Genomic DNA, 18,982 nt, shown 5'->3' on the forward strand with positions numbered 1-18,982 from the left:
GTGTGTGTTGTATGTTTTATTTGTTGTATTGAAATAAAAATATTTTGTACTAAAGAGTAGAACTTAAATTGATGAATTTTCTTTTATATCGGCCCCAATGTTATTTTTGTTTTATTAATACTTATGTTATTACTTCTATTTTAAATTAAATTTCCAAACAAACATACATGAGTTTAATTTATTTACTTTTTACTATATAATTTTTGTAATTATTTTAAAAATAAAATACTTTATCCGTCCACTTAAAAAGTGTAAATATATTACATTTTGTACAGAATTTAATAATTGTTTTTTTTTAATGATAATTGATGAAGTTTTGGTATGTAAAATCTGCACCTATAGTGTGTGGATATTGACGACAATGATTATATATATGTAAAAGTATTTGTAATACGCAGTGGATCTATACATATTTTTTAAAAAAATATATTTTGTATTAGAATAATAAAAAATAACAAAATATATACCTATCGAGTGGATCGAGGAAGTATTATTATTATTTTTTGTTTATCCAAGTATTTTTTGTACTAATACGATTCTAAAAATATATTATTTAAAAATGCAATAATATATATATCCAATCTATTTAAAAAAAAAAATCAAAAATTCAATATAATAATTACTTCAGATTAATGTTCCAACTTAATTAAATCAGCAAACTCTAACTGTCGATTTAGGTCGGATGCCACATTGAAATTTTCGTCAATGTCTATACAGTAAATACTAAAATTAATTACAATTATATACAATAAGACTAAAATCAATGAATTCTTTTATATAAAAAACCTGATAACCTTTGATATTTTGAGTTTATTATTTAATTTATATTATAATATTAAAAACAAAAAATTAATGTAATAGTTTTTACTCCCTTTCTCCCAAATAAAAATACCTATATTTGTCTAACTTTTAACTTCTAATTTTTACACAAATTATAAATATACCACTCCATTACACATATTTTTTAATCTAAGTACAAAATAATAAAATTCAAATAGATAAATGAAAAGAATATCATTATTAAATAAATTTTAATATAATATAAAATAAATATTTATTTTGATGTTGAAAAAGAAAAAAGATTTGGTGAAATAAAAATTTTGATAATTTCTTCTTAAAAACACACACAGCAAATGACTTCCAATAAAAAATAAGAAAATGTTAACATGCAACTTTTTTACATACATATTTACTTATCTTTTAACCCTATTCATCAATAATATATATATATACATTATATATTTAATGTATATATATATACATTATATATTTAATGAAATATTACAGCAAATAACTATATATATATATATATATTTACTGCTATTAAAAGTTTTAAAAACTTAAAAATCTCTACTTAATCAGAGCCAAAGTATGAAAACTTGTGCAACTTAAATGAATAGACAAAGGAATTACAGGCAAATTAGAAGAAGCATAAGATAAGTAAAGAGCATCACAATCAACTCTGCAAGAAATCAAATGTGCAAAATTATACAGCTTAGAATCAAAATGCATAGAGGAATCCATTCTAGGCAAATTAGATATAGAATAATAAGCACAAGAAATCAAAGTATGATGACAATCTATGTGCGCCAAGGAAAATCCGCGGGTTAAATTTAATTCAAACCTTAAAAAAAAAAAAAAAAAGAAAAAAAAAAAGCCCCAAAAAAAGTACATAAGAAAATCGAACAGATTAAAGGGAAATTACAATATAGAGCAGGTCTTGGCTTTTCCTTTCTTCTTCTTTTGCTTTGGTGGCTGAAGAACAACTTTGATGGCTGCGTCGAAAACTCCTTTCACATTCTGGAATAAATATGAAACAAAAATCAATCTTGTATGTATTATTATACACATTGGATCGAAGAATTGAAAATGGTAAAAGATAAGAGGGGGGGTGGGGGTGGGGGTGGGGTGAATTGCATACCTCTTGGGTTTTTGCACTGCATTCGATGTAAGAAGGAGCATCAATCAGTTTTCGCAGTTCCTCGCCCTGGAATTCAATTCTTGTATTAATAAGAGAGGATTGAGAAACAAAAGAAAAAAGAAAGTTGGACGAATGTGTGCATTCAAAATACCTGAGCTGTAGTGATCGGCACAGCCCCTGGATGATCTTCAATGAATTGCTTGTCATCCCGAAGATCTGAAACTCATAAAAACATTATAAGAAACAACCGTAACTTCAGCTAGGCGCTTTGTGAAGTATAAGCAATTTTGAATCACAACACAATTAGGTAGAGAATGAAATTGTTATAGATAAATGATACACCGACATTTAGGTCTCAATTAAGATTATCAGGTTTATAAGATGATCTAACAAGGATGGCTAAATAAAAGTTAGAAATATATAAACTATGGAAACAAAAAATTAGAAAAAGAGGGTGAAATCTATCAACAATACTCAACAGAGGCGATCTCGAGCTTTCTCTTCCATCCATGGTTGCTTACATTTAACTGACAGTATCTGGAGACTAATCTTTCAGAAATACTCTCAGTGAAAATAACTCGTCTAGATTAAGTCAACAGCAGTTACAACTGATAGTTGAAAAGGTATCAATAACATATGTTTTAATAACGCTGCCTTTAAACATAGTACCCAAGAATAAGTAATGTGACAGCAACACATCATGGTACATTACAAACTTACAGAAAATTATACATAAAAGTTTATTCAAATACCATTCATAGGTAAAAATTATGATGAGTAAAACAAAAACAAATTTGTATGAACTTCAATCAAATCTTTACAGAAAAGGCAGAAGAAGAGACTCAAGTTGCGCTCAGCACAGTAGCATTTGTTGAAGCTTAAAAATACCATAGTACAAGAACAGCATTCAGACTAGGTGTGCATATGCCATGGACAGCTATAGAAGCATTGCATACGTAAGCTGTAACTTGAATGAATAAACCTCAGGTTGTCATGACATATAATAGATGCGCCATGCTAAAATATTTAATTATCACCTAGAGCAGTTATAATGCCAAAAATAATGAACTCAAACTACTTATAACAGTCGTCGTCCTCCTGCTTGTAGCATTAACTCCATCACATTACAAGTAACTTTTAATAGATAGATGCATATCACAACCATGCAAATTTAAAGTCCATAAATTATTAACAGCAGTTTCCACGATACCTAAGACAAATTTATTATGCATAGAAATTTATCAGTGAACTGAAGAAAAATTGGAACAAATCATACCAAGTTTTGTGCCAACAAGGACTATGGGTACACCAGGGGCATAATGATTCAATTCAGGAATCCACTGCAAAAGTTAAGTACAAGCACAAAAGACATATCAGGACAAATGAGACTGTTAGTTGGTAGAAAAAAGGCAAGGGAGACAACAAAAATATCTCGCACAGGTCACAGAATTGTTACCTTCTTGGAAACATTTTCGTAGCTTGCCTTGCTAATGAGAGAAAATGCAAGGATGAAAACATCAGCTCCGCGATAACTCAAGGGTCTTAATCTGTTATAGTCTTCCTGTCCTGTTCGACAAGTGAATATTGAAGGTTCATAAAATGTTAACAGGCATATACAAAGACACATTCCAGGAATATAAAGCTGCATGTACAAGCATTAAAATGCATAAACATATTTGCATAGGTGTGTGTTTGTGTGGTAATTACCTGCAGTATCCCACAGGCCAAGGTTAACAGTGGCTCCATTGACAACCACATTTGCACTGAAATTATCAAATACAGTAGGAACATAATCCTGTTTCATTCACAAAACCATATTAATATTGTCTCACATCATGCAGTATTATAAAAGATAGGTTAACATCCAACGAGATCATAAACTTTAAGTCACCTACTTGGAGGCATGCATAGGAATATATATATTTGTAACAACTCTTCAAATAGCAGAACCAGTTTCCATATGGTATACATTTCCACATTACACATAATTACTATAATCATTATAGCCTAGTGCGAGTTCTTCTAAGGATGTATGTTTAACGATGAAGATTATAAATAGAAGGAAAACACTGTTGATACTTAGAAACTCAATAGGTTAAGACACTAGAGTTTATCACCGATTCATAACTAGTAAGAAAATCACTGCTCATGAAGCCACATGGCATGAAACACAATAGATCTGATTGCACACAAACATTTTATGCATAAGTCAAGAAATCTGAACCTTATCAACATCACCCAGAATTTTCAAATCAGTCTGCGACATTAAGCAAATGCCAGAAACTCAAAATGTCAAATCTATCGATGTCTCACTAATTAAATTCAAAGACAGATTTGGTGTACATAATTTTATGATTGAATAAATCTAACATACAACCATCCAATTTCTCAAAGATTCTCCGTTTCAAGAAATTCCACAAAAACACAGAGAAAAAAATGTGACATCCAAAATTATCATGCTCGTCACCATGCCATATCTAATAAAAGCGGGCTCATGACGTCCCTTAGTGTGGAATACATAAAGACTTGATCACATACAAACAATTTCATATAAACCACATATAATCTGCACTCCATTAATATCTTATCATCATAGAAACAAGACACTGTAACATTTAGGCCTCACAGTATCAAATGCCCATGAACTTCCCACTAATCCAAGGATATCTTTCAATAAATACTTCAAAAACCAAATAATTTCATTTGTACATAGATATTCAATCTCTCAAAATTGTATTATTTTCAAGAAATTTCCCAAGGGCAAGGAAGATCTGCAACAACAAAACATTATCCGGAAGCAGGTTCAAAATCATCAAGCAAAACGGTTTATCCTATTCACAACAAAAATGATAATGAAAAACAGGGGAAAAACTTGAATATCGCAAGGAATTGAAAAAAAAAACGCGCACTGATTAAATTAAATGAGATCTACAGCAACAACAACAGCGATGATCAGGAAGAAGAATGGCAGACCGTCGGAAAGGTGTTGCTGGTGTAGGAAATCAAGAGACAAGTCTTCCCAACCGCACCATCACCCACCGTCACACACTTGATGAATCTTGAAGCGCTCATTCTTCCAAATGAAAAAAATTACCCCAATCTTCTCCACTCGCTCACTCCGAACCGATCTTCCCTAAAAGAGCCGATGCAATTGACACACGACTAGATCATCGCCCGCAATCGTCAGCCTAGGCATTGCTCCACCGACCAGGTTCAAACCCTAACCCTAATAACAAGACATTTTTTGCAATGCTCGGAAGAAGAAGAAGATAGATCGAAAATGGAGAGTCGAAATCCCGAGAGAGAAACAAAAAGGAGGTGTTTAATCCGGAAAGGGTGTGAGAGAAATTTGGGTGGCCATCCATCCTGCCATCGCCAAAAATAGGATTCCCGCGGAAGGAAGGAAGGGAATGCTGCCGTTGAAGCGCTCCTCCTCCATTAACGCTTTTCACGCAGTAAAGTCTGCATTTATGTCTTTCCTACCAACGGCTCCAAATACGGGTCCCCCCATTTCTCTTGCCTTGCCTTAGCATGTCATATTTTTTTCTTACCCCTGATTTTCGGAATATATCGTATTAGAACTGTGTAATAAAATAATAATTAAAAATTTTAAAAATATTTATTATACTATATAGATAGTAAAATTACTATAAATAATATTTTTGTTTTAAAATGAAAAAAATAAAAACTTAAAAAATATTTGTTTTGTGTTGTGATTTGAAGAAATATTTTTTGATATAAATATAAAAATTATATAGATAATATAAAAATAATGTTAAAAAAATTTTGAAAAAAACGAATCCATTATATTTTAATTTGAATTTTTTTTAAAAAAATTTGAAATATAAAAAAATTATAATAATATAAAAATAAGTAATTTTTTCCGAGAAATAAATCTATAGCACGTGGGACGGGATTTGGACTGGGCTAGCTATAATTTTCTCTTAGGCCCAATTTACATTACAAATTCGGGCTGGCACAAACCAAATTGGCCCATTTTCGCAATTGAAATAATCAGCGGATATATATGCACGGACAATCTTCCGTGGTACGCAAAAGAGAGCGTAAAACCCCGCGCCATTTTCAGATTCCACTGAGATAAACGGGAGTCCTTCAGTATTGGGTGCGCGGGATTTTTTTGTACTGAGGAAGCTGAAGCTCTACCAGACTATCCGAGGATTGACCTCCCATGGGGAAGGGGAAGAGGAACCAAGCCATCGTTATTTCGTCATCATCAGACGACGGTGAAGATAAAAGTAGCAGTGGGTTATCGAAAACCGGTCTAAGATCTTCGAAATCAGCACCCACGAGGAAAAACCCTAAAAGGGCTAAAAGGGTTTCGCAGTCGCATTCCCACTCCCGGCCGTTGGAGCTCTACGGTTTCAGTGATTTTGATGAGGTACATTTCTATGATTTGTGTTTGTCAATAGAACTTTGTAAAGGTTTGTGAAATGAGGAGTCTGCGTAGAATATTTATTTTCATTGATTTCAATATCTATTTTCATCAGCAAACATTCTCAAAGACCTCTCTAACATTTAGTACTTTTGGACTTGTGTGGTAGAGGAGGGATGCTGGAGCCTAGATTGAGTTTTGACATAGTTTTATGTGCCAAATAATTCTAATTTGTAGTTGATTGCACATTCCTCATTAGATTTTTATTTATTATCTTAATCTTAATAGAAAAAATAGTTTTGTGATCATTCTTGAATGCCTCATGGGTTTATATATATATACACACACACACACACACACGTGAATTAAAGAATTGTCACATCAGTTATGACTTATGAGTGGAATATCTAATTCCGCAGTTTTTTATTTTTTTATTTTTTTAATTCATTATTTTATTATGGGAACTTACATGGTTTTCTCTTGCCATTGCTATTTGTAGCTAAAAAAGTTATCTGAGGAATTTGATCAAGGGTTTACACAGTTCAAGGTAACATCTGGTATGCTGCTGTAAAAGAATTTTCCACGCGACTGCATTTGTTTCCAATTGTAGTTTGAGATAAATTTTCCTGTTTTTTATGATGAGACCTCACAATTTATAATTTTCTATTTGTTGATGCATGACTTCGAGATTTGAGTGCATCATTGATTCCTTTTGAAGTTAGTTCTTTTATATAATCCATGTTATCTCATGATCATTATGAATTTTTTTATTCAAAGTGTGCATTTGTCATCTCCCATTCCATGAAAAAGTCATTTTATATCAGTTCGTAAGTTAAATAGGCCATGCATTCTTCATGCACACTATATATATATATATATATTAAATTTTATTTTATCAAGTTTACTATAATTCAATGAATCCCTGCAGGTTCAAGAAGTAGCAAAGATCAATGGGTTGAAAAGTATAAACCTAGCTGCCTGGAAGAGCTTGCAGTTCATAAAAAGAAGGTATATATAGTTGTAAATGTTTAACTATGTATCTTATTATTTGATTTTTAATGCCTCTGTGTGCATCTTGACTTGCAGGTTGAAGAAGTTAAAAGGTGGCTTGAGGAGAAACTCCAAAATTCTGAGGTATTATATATCTTTGATCATAGTCCCATTCTTTCCTGTTAGAGCATATTACTTTGAGTAGTTGCTTTTCCTATGGATAAATATACAAGCTACTCTAGTCCATTAATGTTAGGTGATGCTTTTACTTTGAGGTTCAACCTTCATTAGCCTTCTGATGTTTGCTTTGGTTTGATCAGGGGTCCATGATTTTGTCACATGACCAACACTATTTATTGTAGACTTAAGAAAAGTGAATCCAAGTCAATTTAAATTGTGACAACGAATGACAATAACTTTTATCATCAACTTGTACCCATATTAGGGTAATAGGGTGTGTGCCTTTCAAGGGTTAATATAATCCTATATATTTCCTTTCCATTTGACACATTTGTAATTTTGTCTTATATTGTTCAAAATAACAAATTACATAGGTAAAGACACGGGCAATAACTAACCTTACAGCTTGATAGGCATGAAGAACTCATTAAAATATAATGATGGCACATGAACTTAGCTGAAGTAGTCTTAGTTTTATTAGGTTGGTTATATTTACACATAGTGTCAAAGTAGCAAGTAAACATTTTCTGCCTTATTCGTTTCTACACATCCAATATTGCTTTGGATTATGTACAGGTTAGTTCACGCAGTAACGTGATCCTACTTTCTGGTCAAGCTGGAGTTGGAAAATCTGTAAGCACTATTTTTCTCTGGAGTTAAGTTCATATATTTTTTTGAAGCATATCATTAGTATGCATTGGGATAATCTTTCTTTCTCAGCACATTCACTATTTCAATATATCTGGAACTTATCTATGATTGACATCATTATGCAGGCTACAATTTATGCAATTGCATGTCATCTTGGAGCGGAAGTGCTTGAATGGAATGCACCAACACCGACGATATGGCAAGAGCACCTGCATCATTCTAATTCTGGTATGATTAATTGTCTTTCAAGATGCGCACCTCGTTAGCAAGTACTACTTGTATCTGCTATTGTATAATGTAAGCGAAATGACAAAGGTCCTTTCAGAAAAGATTCCAAGCCTTTTCAATGTGTGTAAGCAAATTATCCAAATATGCAAACTCGTGTCATGTGGAAGAATGTTTTATTTCTTGTTCTAATGGGAAAATGTAGATAATTTTAAAAAATATCAACTGCATCTTAGAGGCCACATAAATTCCTAAATGTATACATGTAACTGCTTTGTAATGAAAAGATATCTTTTCATTTTTTTTTTCTTCTTAATCTCTCCTTTATTGTCACCTATCAATTTTTTCTCTATGTCATAAACCACTTGACGTGATTTTTTTGTTAGAAGGTAAGTATATTGAGACCTTTAGGGTGTGTTTGTTTGGGGGTTTGGATTTTAAGTTGGGTTTTGAATAGTAAAAATTTTGAATTTGAATAGTTGTATGATGTGATATAAATAGGTGTTGATGTGATGTTTTGAATGTAAAATTGATTTTTAGTATAATATAAAAAATGAAAAATGGATGCTTGATTTGATGTTTTTGGGAGAAAAAAATGGGATGAATAGTGTATTTAAAATTCAATCCCCCAGACAAACACACCCTAAATTAGATTCCACTATGTGATGAATTTATATATGGGACTTTGAATGAGGTAGAGCCTTAGAGGTTAGATTTGACCTCCACTGCTGTTTTGGGTTGGTGCAATGCAGGAAAGAGTAATGTTTTGAAGTTCTAATTACTGTAGACTTCGGAATTTCTTTCAAAACTTTGAATTTGATGCAAGTGTTCGCATGAAGTAATTCCCAGGTCAATTGCAACATCATTAATGCTTTTTTATACTTGTTTTTCTTAAGAATATATTATTATTAGTATATTTATTTTTATTTTATTATTATGTTGGTGTAGCAGCTTTTGGTTGAGTACAATATCTTGGTTAGGTATTGGGGATTGCGTTTTGATGTTTGGTCCCAGCTTCATTAAACTTTAATGTCTCTCTTTTTCATTATGCAACTCCTGGGATTGTCAACCAGGGATACAGTACATCTCAAAGCTGGACGAATTTGAAAGTTTTGTTGAGAGAATAAGGAAATATGGAGTGAATTCCTCATCTTTGACTCAAGTATCTCCATCTCCAGTTATATTTTTGGTTGATGATCTTCCTGTGGTAAATGGAAAGATTGCGGGTGGAAGACTCAAGAGATGCTTGCATCTTCTTGTGCAATCTGTTTGTCTTCCAACAGCCATATTAATCAATGACTGTGGTAGATCTGAGTATGTGGACCACGGCAGTCGGTATTGGGAAGAACTTCAGCTATCTCTACAAAATGCTGGGGCTTTTAAGGTTTTCTTCTCAACTTGTCCTAATTGAATCCTATTTTTTTTATAAGCAACCTTCTCTCTCTCTCTCTCTCTCTCAAAACATTTTCATCTCTCAGGTTACATTTAACCCAGTTACTGTCAATTCCATCAAAAAAGTTCTTTCCAAGATATGCAAAGCAGAGAGGTTTGAAGTAAGTGATGCTGAGATTGGCGAAATAGCAAAAGCCAGTGGAGGTGATATTAGACATGCAATTACATCTTTACAGTACTTCTCTTTGAAACCACATTCGGTGCATTCTACATCTCTTTCAAAGACTCTTCCAGCTAGTCTAGAAGATAAAGTGGCCGGAAGTGCTGACTTGGATGGTGGATTTCCAATGCCATTTGGAAAAGATGAAACCATATCTTTATTTCATGCTTTGGGTAAATTTTTGCACAACAAAAGAGAGGATGGAGGTGTTGGTTCAGGTATTCTAATATGACTGCAGTTGTCTTTAACTGCTTTATGTGTTTCGGATATCCAATATGATTATAAAGGCTATCTGGAAAAATATGATATGGTGCTTCACCCATTCTGCCTTGAGTTGAAACCCAAAATTTTGCTTAAATGAATTTCTAGTTTAGAACAATTGTAAAATGTTTTGAAGTATGACCATATGTCTTTGGCGTAGATGTACATTGGTTGGGTGCATGCTCATGTTTCATTCCTTCTCCTCTCATTTTTTTTGGTGTTTTTTTTTCCTGAACTTCTTGGTGAGATACTATGGTGGCAAGATGGTATGTGGGTGCACCTAAGATTCAACTGCAACCTAGATAAGCATGATCTTGGCTCTTTAAGATAAAAATTTCAGCTGCCAATTTGAGATGCTTAAAATAGGACGAATGTTGCGGTTTGGTAAGCAGTTTCTATATGCACAAATGTGTCTCATGTTGGTTTGTGTAGTAATAGAGTGACTCATGGTGCTACCTCATTGAAAGAAACATGGCCTATTGATTTACAATACAAGGCATTGAGATGCCAACGACGCATTTAACTTTTTCTTATATTAGTGTACCTGTTTCAACTGTTTGAAACTGAAACAGTTGAGGAATTATATCCACTGATTTGTAGGCAAAATTCGTTTGAATAGGAAGTTATATTGTGACTTTTCTGATAATAGTTTCTATTGTATTGTAGATGGAGCAATTCGTCTCAAGGAGAAATATGTCCGGTGCCCACTCAAAATGGATGCTCCAGAGTTGGTGCTTAGCCAGGCACATTGCCAGGCAAGGAGTGTTGGAGATTTTCTTCATGAAAATGGTAAAATTTGCTATGCAAAAAGTGATCTTCCATATGTAATTATGCTGGTAACATTTACAAAGTCGTTAGAATTCAGAAATTTCTTGTTTCTATGATTGTGCTTTACAGTTTTGGATTTTTTGAGCGAGGAGGCAATCGAAGATGCATGGGTTGTCAGTACGTATTTAAGTGATACTGACTTGCTCCTTAGTCCCCCAAGAGGATCTTTGCTTCGAAACTTTGAAGCTGAGAATCTCGTACAATCCATTGCTGCATCAGTTGCCGTTCGTGGAGTCTTATTTGGAAATACTAATCCAGTGTCTAGGTATAGTTTTAAATAGAATAATTTCGTTTATTTTTGGTGAATACTATTTTATAGCTGTCATTCTGGCAATGTAGGTGGCATGCTATTCGCCGTCCGAGGATTTGGCAAGTTGAACAATCAATACGGCTCAATAAGGTTAACTCCTCCCTAACTCAATTTTTTACTTGCTTCGAAGTTTGTTAGCATACTAAATTGGAGAACTTATTGTTGAATGAATGTATGTGCTTTGATTGATTGTGTTCTAACAAATATAAGTGATTCCAACATTAAATTAGAAATTGTGTTGCAACTGGTGTATTCTGTGTATACGCTAGAAATATATGCAATATAGAATCAATTGCACTCGAACACATGTACCCTATCTGATTATGTTATAGCTTGATGCTGCTGCATCATTATCTTAAAAAATTGGTTACTTATAAAAGATGTTTAATTAGCAAAAATTTACGTCTCTCCTAGAAAGAACACTTTGTATATTCGTCACATGCTCAATTGAGGTTAGCTTTCGTCATATTTCCCCAAAATCATCCTTGAGTCCATTGCAATTGAAAGTCCCGGTATATAGGCTCTGGGTTTTTTATTCTGTTTCTTTGTTATGTAATATCGAAAACATATTTATTTTTCGTATAAAACATCATATCCAACAATTAACTAAAATACAAATACAAGGTAAACAAACCCGTAGAATTCCATTGTTGCTTATGACATATATTCATCTGTCACAGGTGATCTTGGAATATTTCTTTTTAATATGCTGAAATGATTGCCAGTGTTCATTCAAGCTCATGTTTAGAATCAATCTATGACACTTCCTTTCATCTTTTTCTTATTTATATCCTCTCATTATTGATTCTGCAGTTTCAAATGGTGAGTGAAAGAACACAAGGACGTACCAGTATAATCTTGAATAGAACTTCGGCTATAGCGACTGAGTTTCGGCCTGCTCTTAATTATTGGCTCAGATGCCGAACACCCGAAAGTAATGAAGTTTATTCCATTCAAGACAAGCATTGTGATTCTGGTTTGGACAGCAATGCTGATGATGAAGATGAAGATGAAATAGAAGAGTGGTAAATATTTGTTGGGTAATGGTTTCTCTTAGTTCTATTTGTCTTTTGTGATTCTGTATATAAACTGTGTATCTTTGGATTGGATTGACTCTTCTAATGGTTGTATAGAGTGTTTCCAAAACACGGTAGTTTATTCAACATAACATAGTACTGTTGTAGAGTTTGTGGTTTTTTGTTGAGATCTCGAATTAGTTTTTTTTTTTCCTTTTTGCATTACTGATTTTTAATTTCATAAATTGTTAGATTTTTTTTTTTTTTGATTTAGCATTATTTATTAATATATTTTCAGTTCCAATTCAAATTACATTCTTTTATTATTTCTATTTGTTCTATTAAAAAAAAATCTATATTAATACCAAACTACATTTATTTTTTACATGGATTATAAATGCCATTGCACAAGGGTATCTAGAAAAAGTAATATTATATTAATGTTAAAATACTAAAAAAAAAATTAAATACTTATTAATAATATAATTACTTATAAAATGTTAGTATTATTTTTTATTAGGTCTGTTGGAGTAGGATTGAGAGATTATAATTTTTAAATTATGGCATCAAATATTTATTTTTTATTTATAAAAAAATAAAAAATGTATTTTAAATATTAGATTAATCCGCTACTTATATTTTAAAAAAATTAATAAAAAAATTATTATATAATAAAAATAATGACAAATTAAAATTAAAATTAAAAAAAAAATTATAAAATCTAAAATATGATTTTAAAATGTATAATTATATTTTTTTATAAAAAAAGAAGAAATTTATGTGGAGGGAGTGGTATTATATACCATTTCCTAAATTAAAATAAAATTTGAACATGAATCACGAGTTAAACTAACTAAATGGAAAAAATGACACAAAGACAGAAGAACAACAAAAAATATATATGTAAAGATAAAACTCCATCATGTGTCTGTCCTAAAACACACAGAAGCAGCTACAACTATGCTACACCAAATTTTCAGCACAACAAAAACAAACTACTAAACATTCCTAAACTTGAAGAACCTAAACTAAAACCTAAATCATCACTGCATTGCTAGGGAACATGTTGAAATCTTATTCTATAAAAGTCATCCCAATCGACCCTAAATCCCGGCATAAACACGAACACAAACACATATAAACAAACTCAAATTGAAAGGCTTGAAATCATAACCGTAAGCGTACCTTTTCTCCGATTCAGTTCCATTTCACGGCATCAACAATTTCACGTTATGCAGGTCGCCGGTGCTCTTCGCCTGATTCTGCACAGATTCGAATCCCTGCTTGCAGACGTTAGCGAATCCCGTCAATGCCTGAAAAATGTGCGGGAGTCCCATCTGTAAGTTGTTCATCGTCATTGCTCTTGTGACCCCGACTGCTTTCTCGTGCTTAGCTTGCTCATCCTGTGCCTTACTCCTAACCATCTCCATTTTCGCTCTTTTTTCCCGGATGGGATTCTTGGTCGTGGAGGATTCTAGGGTTGAATACGGGCCGAGCTTGTTTTCCAACGAACGGAGTTCAGCTGCCTTCTTCTCGAGCTCCTTATAAGCTGATTCGGATCGCTTCTTTTGTTTCTGTTCGTCAGCTTGTTGCACGACAATGGCGTGGATCATCGACAAGAAGCTCTTGATTCCCTCGGAGGCCACTTTGTCGGGGGCGTTGTTGATCGCGAGCTGCCATTCTTCGCAGAGGGAGTAGACGGCGGAGTCCTGCCCGGTTTTGTGGACTGGATTGTTGCCGACTTGGAATAGGGAGAGGCGTAGCCATCCCGTGAGGGATTGGACGTAGTCGCGGTGTGCTTTCATGAGGTTGCAGAAGGAGATGTGCCATTGCTGAGCTTCAAGCTCGAGCTGGAGCGTCGATTGGCGATGGATTTCGGAGGTCGGCTCGGTCGACGGGATGCAGTCGAGATACTTGAGCTGTTGGACGATGTGGGTCTGGACCTGATGGAACTCGTACATGCTTCTCCACATGTTTGTCAGCCTGAAACGGGACGAGTCTTTTTAGAAGGTGGCGTAGTTTAGATCAAGAATGGTAATTTGTATGGAGAAGAATACTGACCCTTGTATGAGCTCGAGTAGTTGTGGGTAAAGCATCGATTCCCTCAATTTGATGATCTCAGCAGAGATGGTTTCGATGGCTTGCGAGGCTACCAGCATCTGTGATTCAAATTTCTCGGCTTCCTTTTTTGCCTTCTCTGTCTTTATGTAATCGGCGTTCTTTAGCTCTAGCTTCCGGAGTGCGGCCACCTTTTTCTCGTGCTCTAATTTTAAGAACTCGGCATTCTGAAAGCATACAAAAGATTATGTGTCAAAACATAGATCACTGTCAAATCGTCGTGTTTATAGATCTTATTGCATCAAGAATCTAATAAACACAGTAATAACTTGATACTTCACTAGTAATAACTAGACACAAAAATAACATTTAGGTTGCTTTCTTTTGTGATTTTACCACATATTTTACTATTCAAATTCTTTTTCCCCTAAAAAAATATCACATAAAATAATTACTTTCTTTTTTATATTATACTACAAATTTATTTTATATTTAAATATAAGATAAATCTCTATTTATATCACATCAAACAACTATTCAAATTCAACTTTTTACTATTAAAAATCCAAATACTAAAACCCGCAAACAAACACACCCTTAGAAGTTTCGAAAATATGCCTATTGTAACATCATGTTTTTTTACACTCAAATTGTTCTAATAAATCCCTCAAGGGTTTGGATCAATTACCGATGCTATTAGAGTAAACAAGAGAGTATTTACGAAACATTCTCAAACACACGAAGGAAATATAAAAGAAACTAATTAACTCCCAAAGAACAACCTAAGAAAATGGATCTATAAGCCACTTTGACATGGCACATGGACAAACAAAACCTAAGCACGGATCGATTTCAATACAACATTATTAAAGCATGAGAGAAATCAGCAAAACCAAGATCCAATGTCTTCCTACCCTACCCTCGGAATAAGCGGCATTACTTAAAATTATGTATGGTTGATAAGATTAAACTTTGGCAGTGGCTAATATGATATACCTTGACCTCCTGGTAAAGTTTCTTCTCCCATGTGTATAGCCGCTCGACCGTTGAACAATGGTTGAAAGAGGTATTACCATTGAGTGGGCCTAATTGTTTTTCGAATGGATCTTCACAGAACTTCCCAAATGTGTTCCATTTCGCACTGCTAGAACCCCACGTCCACATTAGCGGATTCAAACTTTTGCCATGTCCATAGTCCTTACCTGCAATGCAGAACTCCATGATTAGAACACCACAAAATAATCTTTCCCTGTCGAATTAGATTTCTAATCAAACTCAAAATTCTCAAGTTCTCCCCCTAAAGGCTCGAATCCACTACTTAGATGTCGAATTTTCTACCATAATGCCAGACCACATAACCCAATCAAAGCTGTAGAGAAAGTTAAACCAGGAAACAATGTTAATATTGAGAGATGTGGTTTACTGAAGCTCAGGAATGTTGCCGGGCTGTCTTGTACATCCCGAGATGATGATCTAAACACCCAATATATAATCTTTCACAATCCTCCCTAATCTTGATCTACATTACCATAATACCAGATACCACATAAGACAATCAAAGCTGTAGAGAAAGTTAAAACCAGAAAACAAGGTTAATATTGAGAGATGTAGTTTACTGAAGCTCGGGAATGTTGCCCGGCTGTCTCTTACTTCCCAAGATGCTGATCTAAACATCTAATATATAATCTTTCACAATCCTCACTAATCTTGATCCACATTACACCAGCAATGTGCCCGAAAGGTATGACTCTTTAGGCCTGTGGAACGGCTTTTTAACAGAGGGTGAAAGTATGTTCACATTCTCAATGATAATTCAAATTCATTTATCAACAACCAGTTCTAAAAAGATTCCTGCAACAAATTTTCTATATAAATAGATCTGTACTGTACCACAAGGGCTCCACCTTCAACCTCCATGAATCTCATGGAACTAATTGGGGAAATTCTCCAACCTACTCACTGATTTAAATCATGGACAATTTTAACCTAATTTAATATTTGGAAGAAAGCAGAAAAAGTAAACATTACAGATGCAACAGGACAAAGAAAGGTTCACATGGTTAGCAATTTGCAGATGAGAGTTACCTGAAGTTGTTTGGCTATGGAAACTGCCGGTGGGGACTTCTAACAGCGACGACAGCGGCCTACCGGAATTGGCAGCCTGCAGGAAATAGTCGTCTAGCTCCTGGATGATCTCCGCCAGATCCTTGCTCTTGGTGGACACCACCACCGCAAGCTCGCTGCCGGTGGTCGTGTTGGAGGTGGACGTCGCCGTCGCTACAGACGGCGGTTGTGTTCCGGCGACGGTCGTCGCGGCGGCCTCCGACGCCGACGTCGTCGTCGCCTCCTCCTCCCATTCCTCCTCATCCACAGACCGTCCGGCCGTCGGCATGAAAGGATCCCAAAAATCCCAGGCGGAGGTGCCTGCCGCAGGCGGCGGAGGCGGTGGATGGATGGCGGAGGAGGTCGCCGTGGAGGTTGTCGTCCAGGAAGTCGGGCTCATCGGCGGGCGGGGATGGGGAGGGGGCGGCGGATTAGTGCGGCGCGGCGGACGAGGCGGAGATGAAGGCGGCGGCGGTAAGTGGCGACGGTGGAGTCCATTCTCGGCGGTGGCGAATTGCAGGAGCGCGGCGCCGATACTCCGCAGCGAGCGGACGTACATGACGTGCGCCGCCGCGAAGGAGTGGCGCGCCTTGACGACCTGCTTCATGTACCTCATCCTCGCCTTGCATCTCGACACCTTCTCCTCTCTCTCGATCAATCTCGAGTACCAACACCCCATTCTCCACGAACAATCCCCAATCTCGATTCAACTTTCAGATTCCGGCATTTCCAGTCCAAAATCCAACAAAAAAAAAATGCACGATTATCGCTGCAAACTTAAAAAATCAGAGGTTCAAAAAGCACACAATCGTCAATCTTCTTCTTCTTCGCTGTTCCGAACACAGATCGAAATCAAAACAGCACCGCAAATGGCGAGGCGGAAGGAAGCAGGCGCGGCTGCTGGTTCAGCGTTGGAATGAGAAATGGGAATGGGGAAGAAGACAAGAGTGTGTGTTTTTGATGGTACAGAGCAAATGAGCTGTTGGGCAGAGTGCCGCCATGGCTACCTTTCTTGCTTTCTCTCTCTTTTTACTGCGGTCTCTCAGTCTCTCAATTTGTAGTGAATTTACGGTTTTACCCTCGTCTTCTTCGTGTCTATCAACATTCTCTGTATATATATATTTTATTGCTATTATTTTTATAGTGGTTGAATTAATTACCTTTAAATCTTTAATTAATATTATTACATCTCAACTCTCAATGCAGATTAGAATAATATCAGTTTTTTTTTTTTTTTTTTTTTTTTTTTTTTCCTTTTTGGTACCAAAGTTGGGATAATGATAATATCTTTCCTAAAAATTTTAATTTTAATAAATATACAGATACACAGCAGTTAGATATATTTTGAAAATCTGAAATTGCTATAATTATATTATATAAATAATATTATAACATTTACACAATATTTTATTTTGTCATTATAGATATATTCAATTTGTATTTAGTACTATAAAGATATTATATAAATAATACTATAATATTTACCCAATATTTTTTTTAGTATCAATTAATTATTCATTTCATACATATAAATATATATATTTTTATATTAATTAATTATTTCAATATATTTTTATTTACTAAACTATAATTTTAATTTTATAAATTTTAAATGATTAATTTAAAAGTTAAAATTAAATCAAAATAAAAAACATAAACATTGTTAATTAATTAATGTATATAGTATTATATACACTTTACATTAAAAAGAAATAATAGAATAAATAAACTAACATTTATAAATATAATTGAATTATAAATTGATTAATAATTAATATTATACTAATATATATATATAAGATTTATTATTTTATACTTTTACACTATTCTTAATAAAAGTAATACTTATATTTTTTCAATAAAAATATATAAATAATTATTTTATAACATTTTCATACTTTCTAATATTAATAACCAAATTCCCAATATTTATAAACAAAAATAAATGTAGTTTAAAATGCAAATCAAACACATCCTCCGTGTCAACAAAGCATTTATTTGATCGAGGTTTACTCAGTGCGCGCTTTCGGTTAGTGACTACGGATTTCCACATCATATAAAAAAAAAATTAAAAATTAAAAATAAAGATATTCGAAGTAAACATATACAAGTTAATAAAGTACACCCCATTTTCATATTTCATTCCTTAAATAATAATAATATTAAATTATTACTATTATAAGACTTCATTTACAAGGCATTTTTAAATAAAATAATATTTGATGTGTGATTTATATAAAAAAATATAATATATATTATTTTAAAATAAAAATATATACTTTTTACTTTATGTAATGAGCTTAATTGTCTCTTTTTTATTTTCTAAAATTTTAGTAACAATTAGTCATTACAAATTAAAATCAATAATATTTTAAATTAAAATTAATACTACATTATTTAAATTTATAGTTGATTTTATATCAAAATTATTATT

At 33.7% G+C, this 18,982-nt stretch overlaps 3 protein-coding genes across 4 annotated transcripts; 1 reads left to right on the forward strand and 2 right to left on the reverse strand.

Annotated features, from left to right (window-relative positions):
* Positions 1–1,437: 1,437 nt before the first annotated feature.
* Positions 1,438–5,413, reverse strand: LOC127240199 (rac-like GTP-binding protein ARAC1). Its single transcript, XM_051258733.1, has 7 exons — positions 4,895–5,413; positions 3,629–3,716; positions 3,378–3,487; positions 3,198–3,261; positions 2,073–2,137; positions 1,922–1,987; positions 1,438–1,800 (listed from the first exon to the last, which is right to left on the reverse strand). Exons 1-7 carry the CDS (start codon positions 4,991–4,993, stop codon positions 1,702–1,704), a joined length of 591 nt encoding a protein of 196 aa, XP_051114690.1. The 5' UTR covers positions 4,994–5,413; the 3' UTR covers positions 1,438–1,701.
* A 565-nt stretch (positions 5,414–5,978) lies between these two features.
* On the forward strand, positions 5,979–12,583 carry LOC127240198 (cell cycle checkpoint protein RAD17). Of its 2 annotated transcripts, none has more exons than XM_051258731.1 (12): positions 5,979–6,320; positions 6,814–6,871; positions 7,243–7,322; positions 7,401–7,448; positions 8,061–8,117; positions 8,261–8,363; positions 9,434–9,744; positions 9,839–10,190; positions 10,900–11,022; positions 11,131–11,326; positions 11,401–11,461; positions 12,185–12,583. In XM_051258731.1, the coding sequence occupies exons 1-12, from the start codon at positions 6,111–6,113 to the stop codon at positions 12,398–12,400; spliced, it is 1,815 nt and encodes a 604-aa protein (XP_051114688.1). In that variant the 5' UTR covers positions 5,979–6,110; the 3' UTR covers positions 12,401–12,583. The 2 variants fall into 2 exon arrangements, with proteins under 2 accessions (XP_051114688.1, XP_051114689.1); XM_051258732.1 differs by having other exon boundaries at positions 9,839–9,956.
* Positions 12,584–13,267: 684 nt separating this feature from the next.
* Positions 13,268–17,579, reverse strand: LOC127240197 (protein ALTERED PHOSPHATE STARVATION RESPONSE 1-like). The gene is made up of 4 exons (XM_051258730.1): positions 16,531–17,579; positions 15,442–15,647; positions 14,449–14,672; positions 13,268–14,370 (listed from the first exon to the last, which is right to left on the reverse strand). Exons 1-4 carry the CDS (start codon positions 17,225–17,227, stop codon positions 13,596–13,598), a joined length of 1,902 nt encoding a protein of 633 aa, XP_051114687.1. The 5' UTR covers positions 17,228–17,579; the 3' UTR covers positions 13,268–13,595.
* Between the last annotated feature and the right edge of the window lie 1,403 nt (positions 17,580–18,982).

This window comes from Andrographis paniculata, unplaced genomic scaffold (assembly GCF_009805555.1).
Source record: "Andrographis paniculata isolate CXL003 unplaced genomic scaffold, ASM980555v1 Contig79END, whole genome shotgun sequence".
Taxonomy (NCBI): Eukaryota; Viridiplantae; Streptophyta; class Magnoliopsida; order Lamiales; family Acanthaceae; genus Andrographis; species Andrographis paniculata.

Coding starts and splice junctions, on each gene's coding strand:
- LOC127240198 (XM_051258731.1), top strand. CDS start 6,111: ATGGGGAAGGGGAAGAGGAACCAAGCCATCGTTATTTCGTCATCATCA. Junction 8,118..8,260: donor AAGCTGGAGTTGGAAAATCT/GTAAGCACTATT, acceptor ATCATTATGCAG/GCTACAATTTATGCAATTGC. Junction 9,745..9,838: donor AAAATGCTGGGGCTTTTAAG/GTTTTCTTCTCA, acceptor TTCATCTCTCAG/GTTACATTTAACCCAGTTAC.
- LOC127240199 (XM_051258733.1), bottom strand. CDS start 4,993: ATGAGCGCTTCAAGATTCATCAAGTGTGTGACGGTGGGTGATGGTGCG. Junction 1,988..2,072: donor TGCCGATCACTACAGCTCAG/GTATTTTGAATG, acceptor ATTGAATTCCAG/GGCGAGGAACTGCGAAAACT. Junction 1,801..1,921: donor GCAGTGCAAAAACCCAAGAG/GTATGCAATTCA, acceptor TATTTATTCCAG/AATGTGAAAGGAGTTTTCGA.
- LOC127240197 (XM_051258730.1), bottom strand. CDS start 17,227: ATGGGGTGTTGGTACTCGAGATTGATCGAGAGAGAGGAGAAGGTGTCG. Junction 15,648..16,530: donor CCATAGCCAAACAACTTCAG/GTAACTCTCATC, acceptor TCTGCATTGCAG/GTAAGGACTATGGACATGGC. Junction 14,673..15,441: donor AACTTTACCAGGAGGTCAAG/GTATATCATATT, acceptor GTATGCTTTCAG/AATGCCGAGTTCTTAAAATT.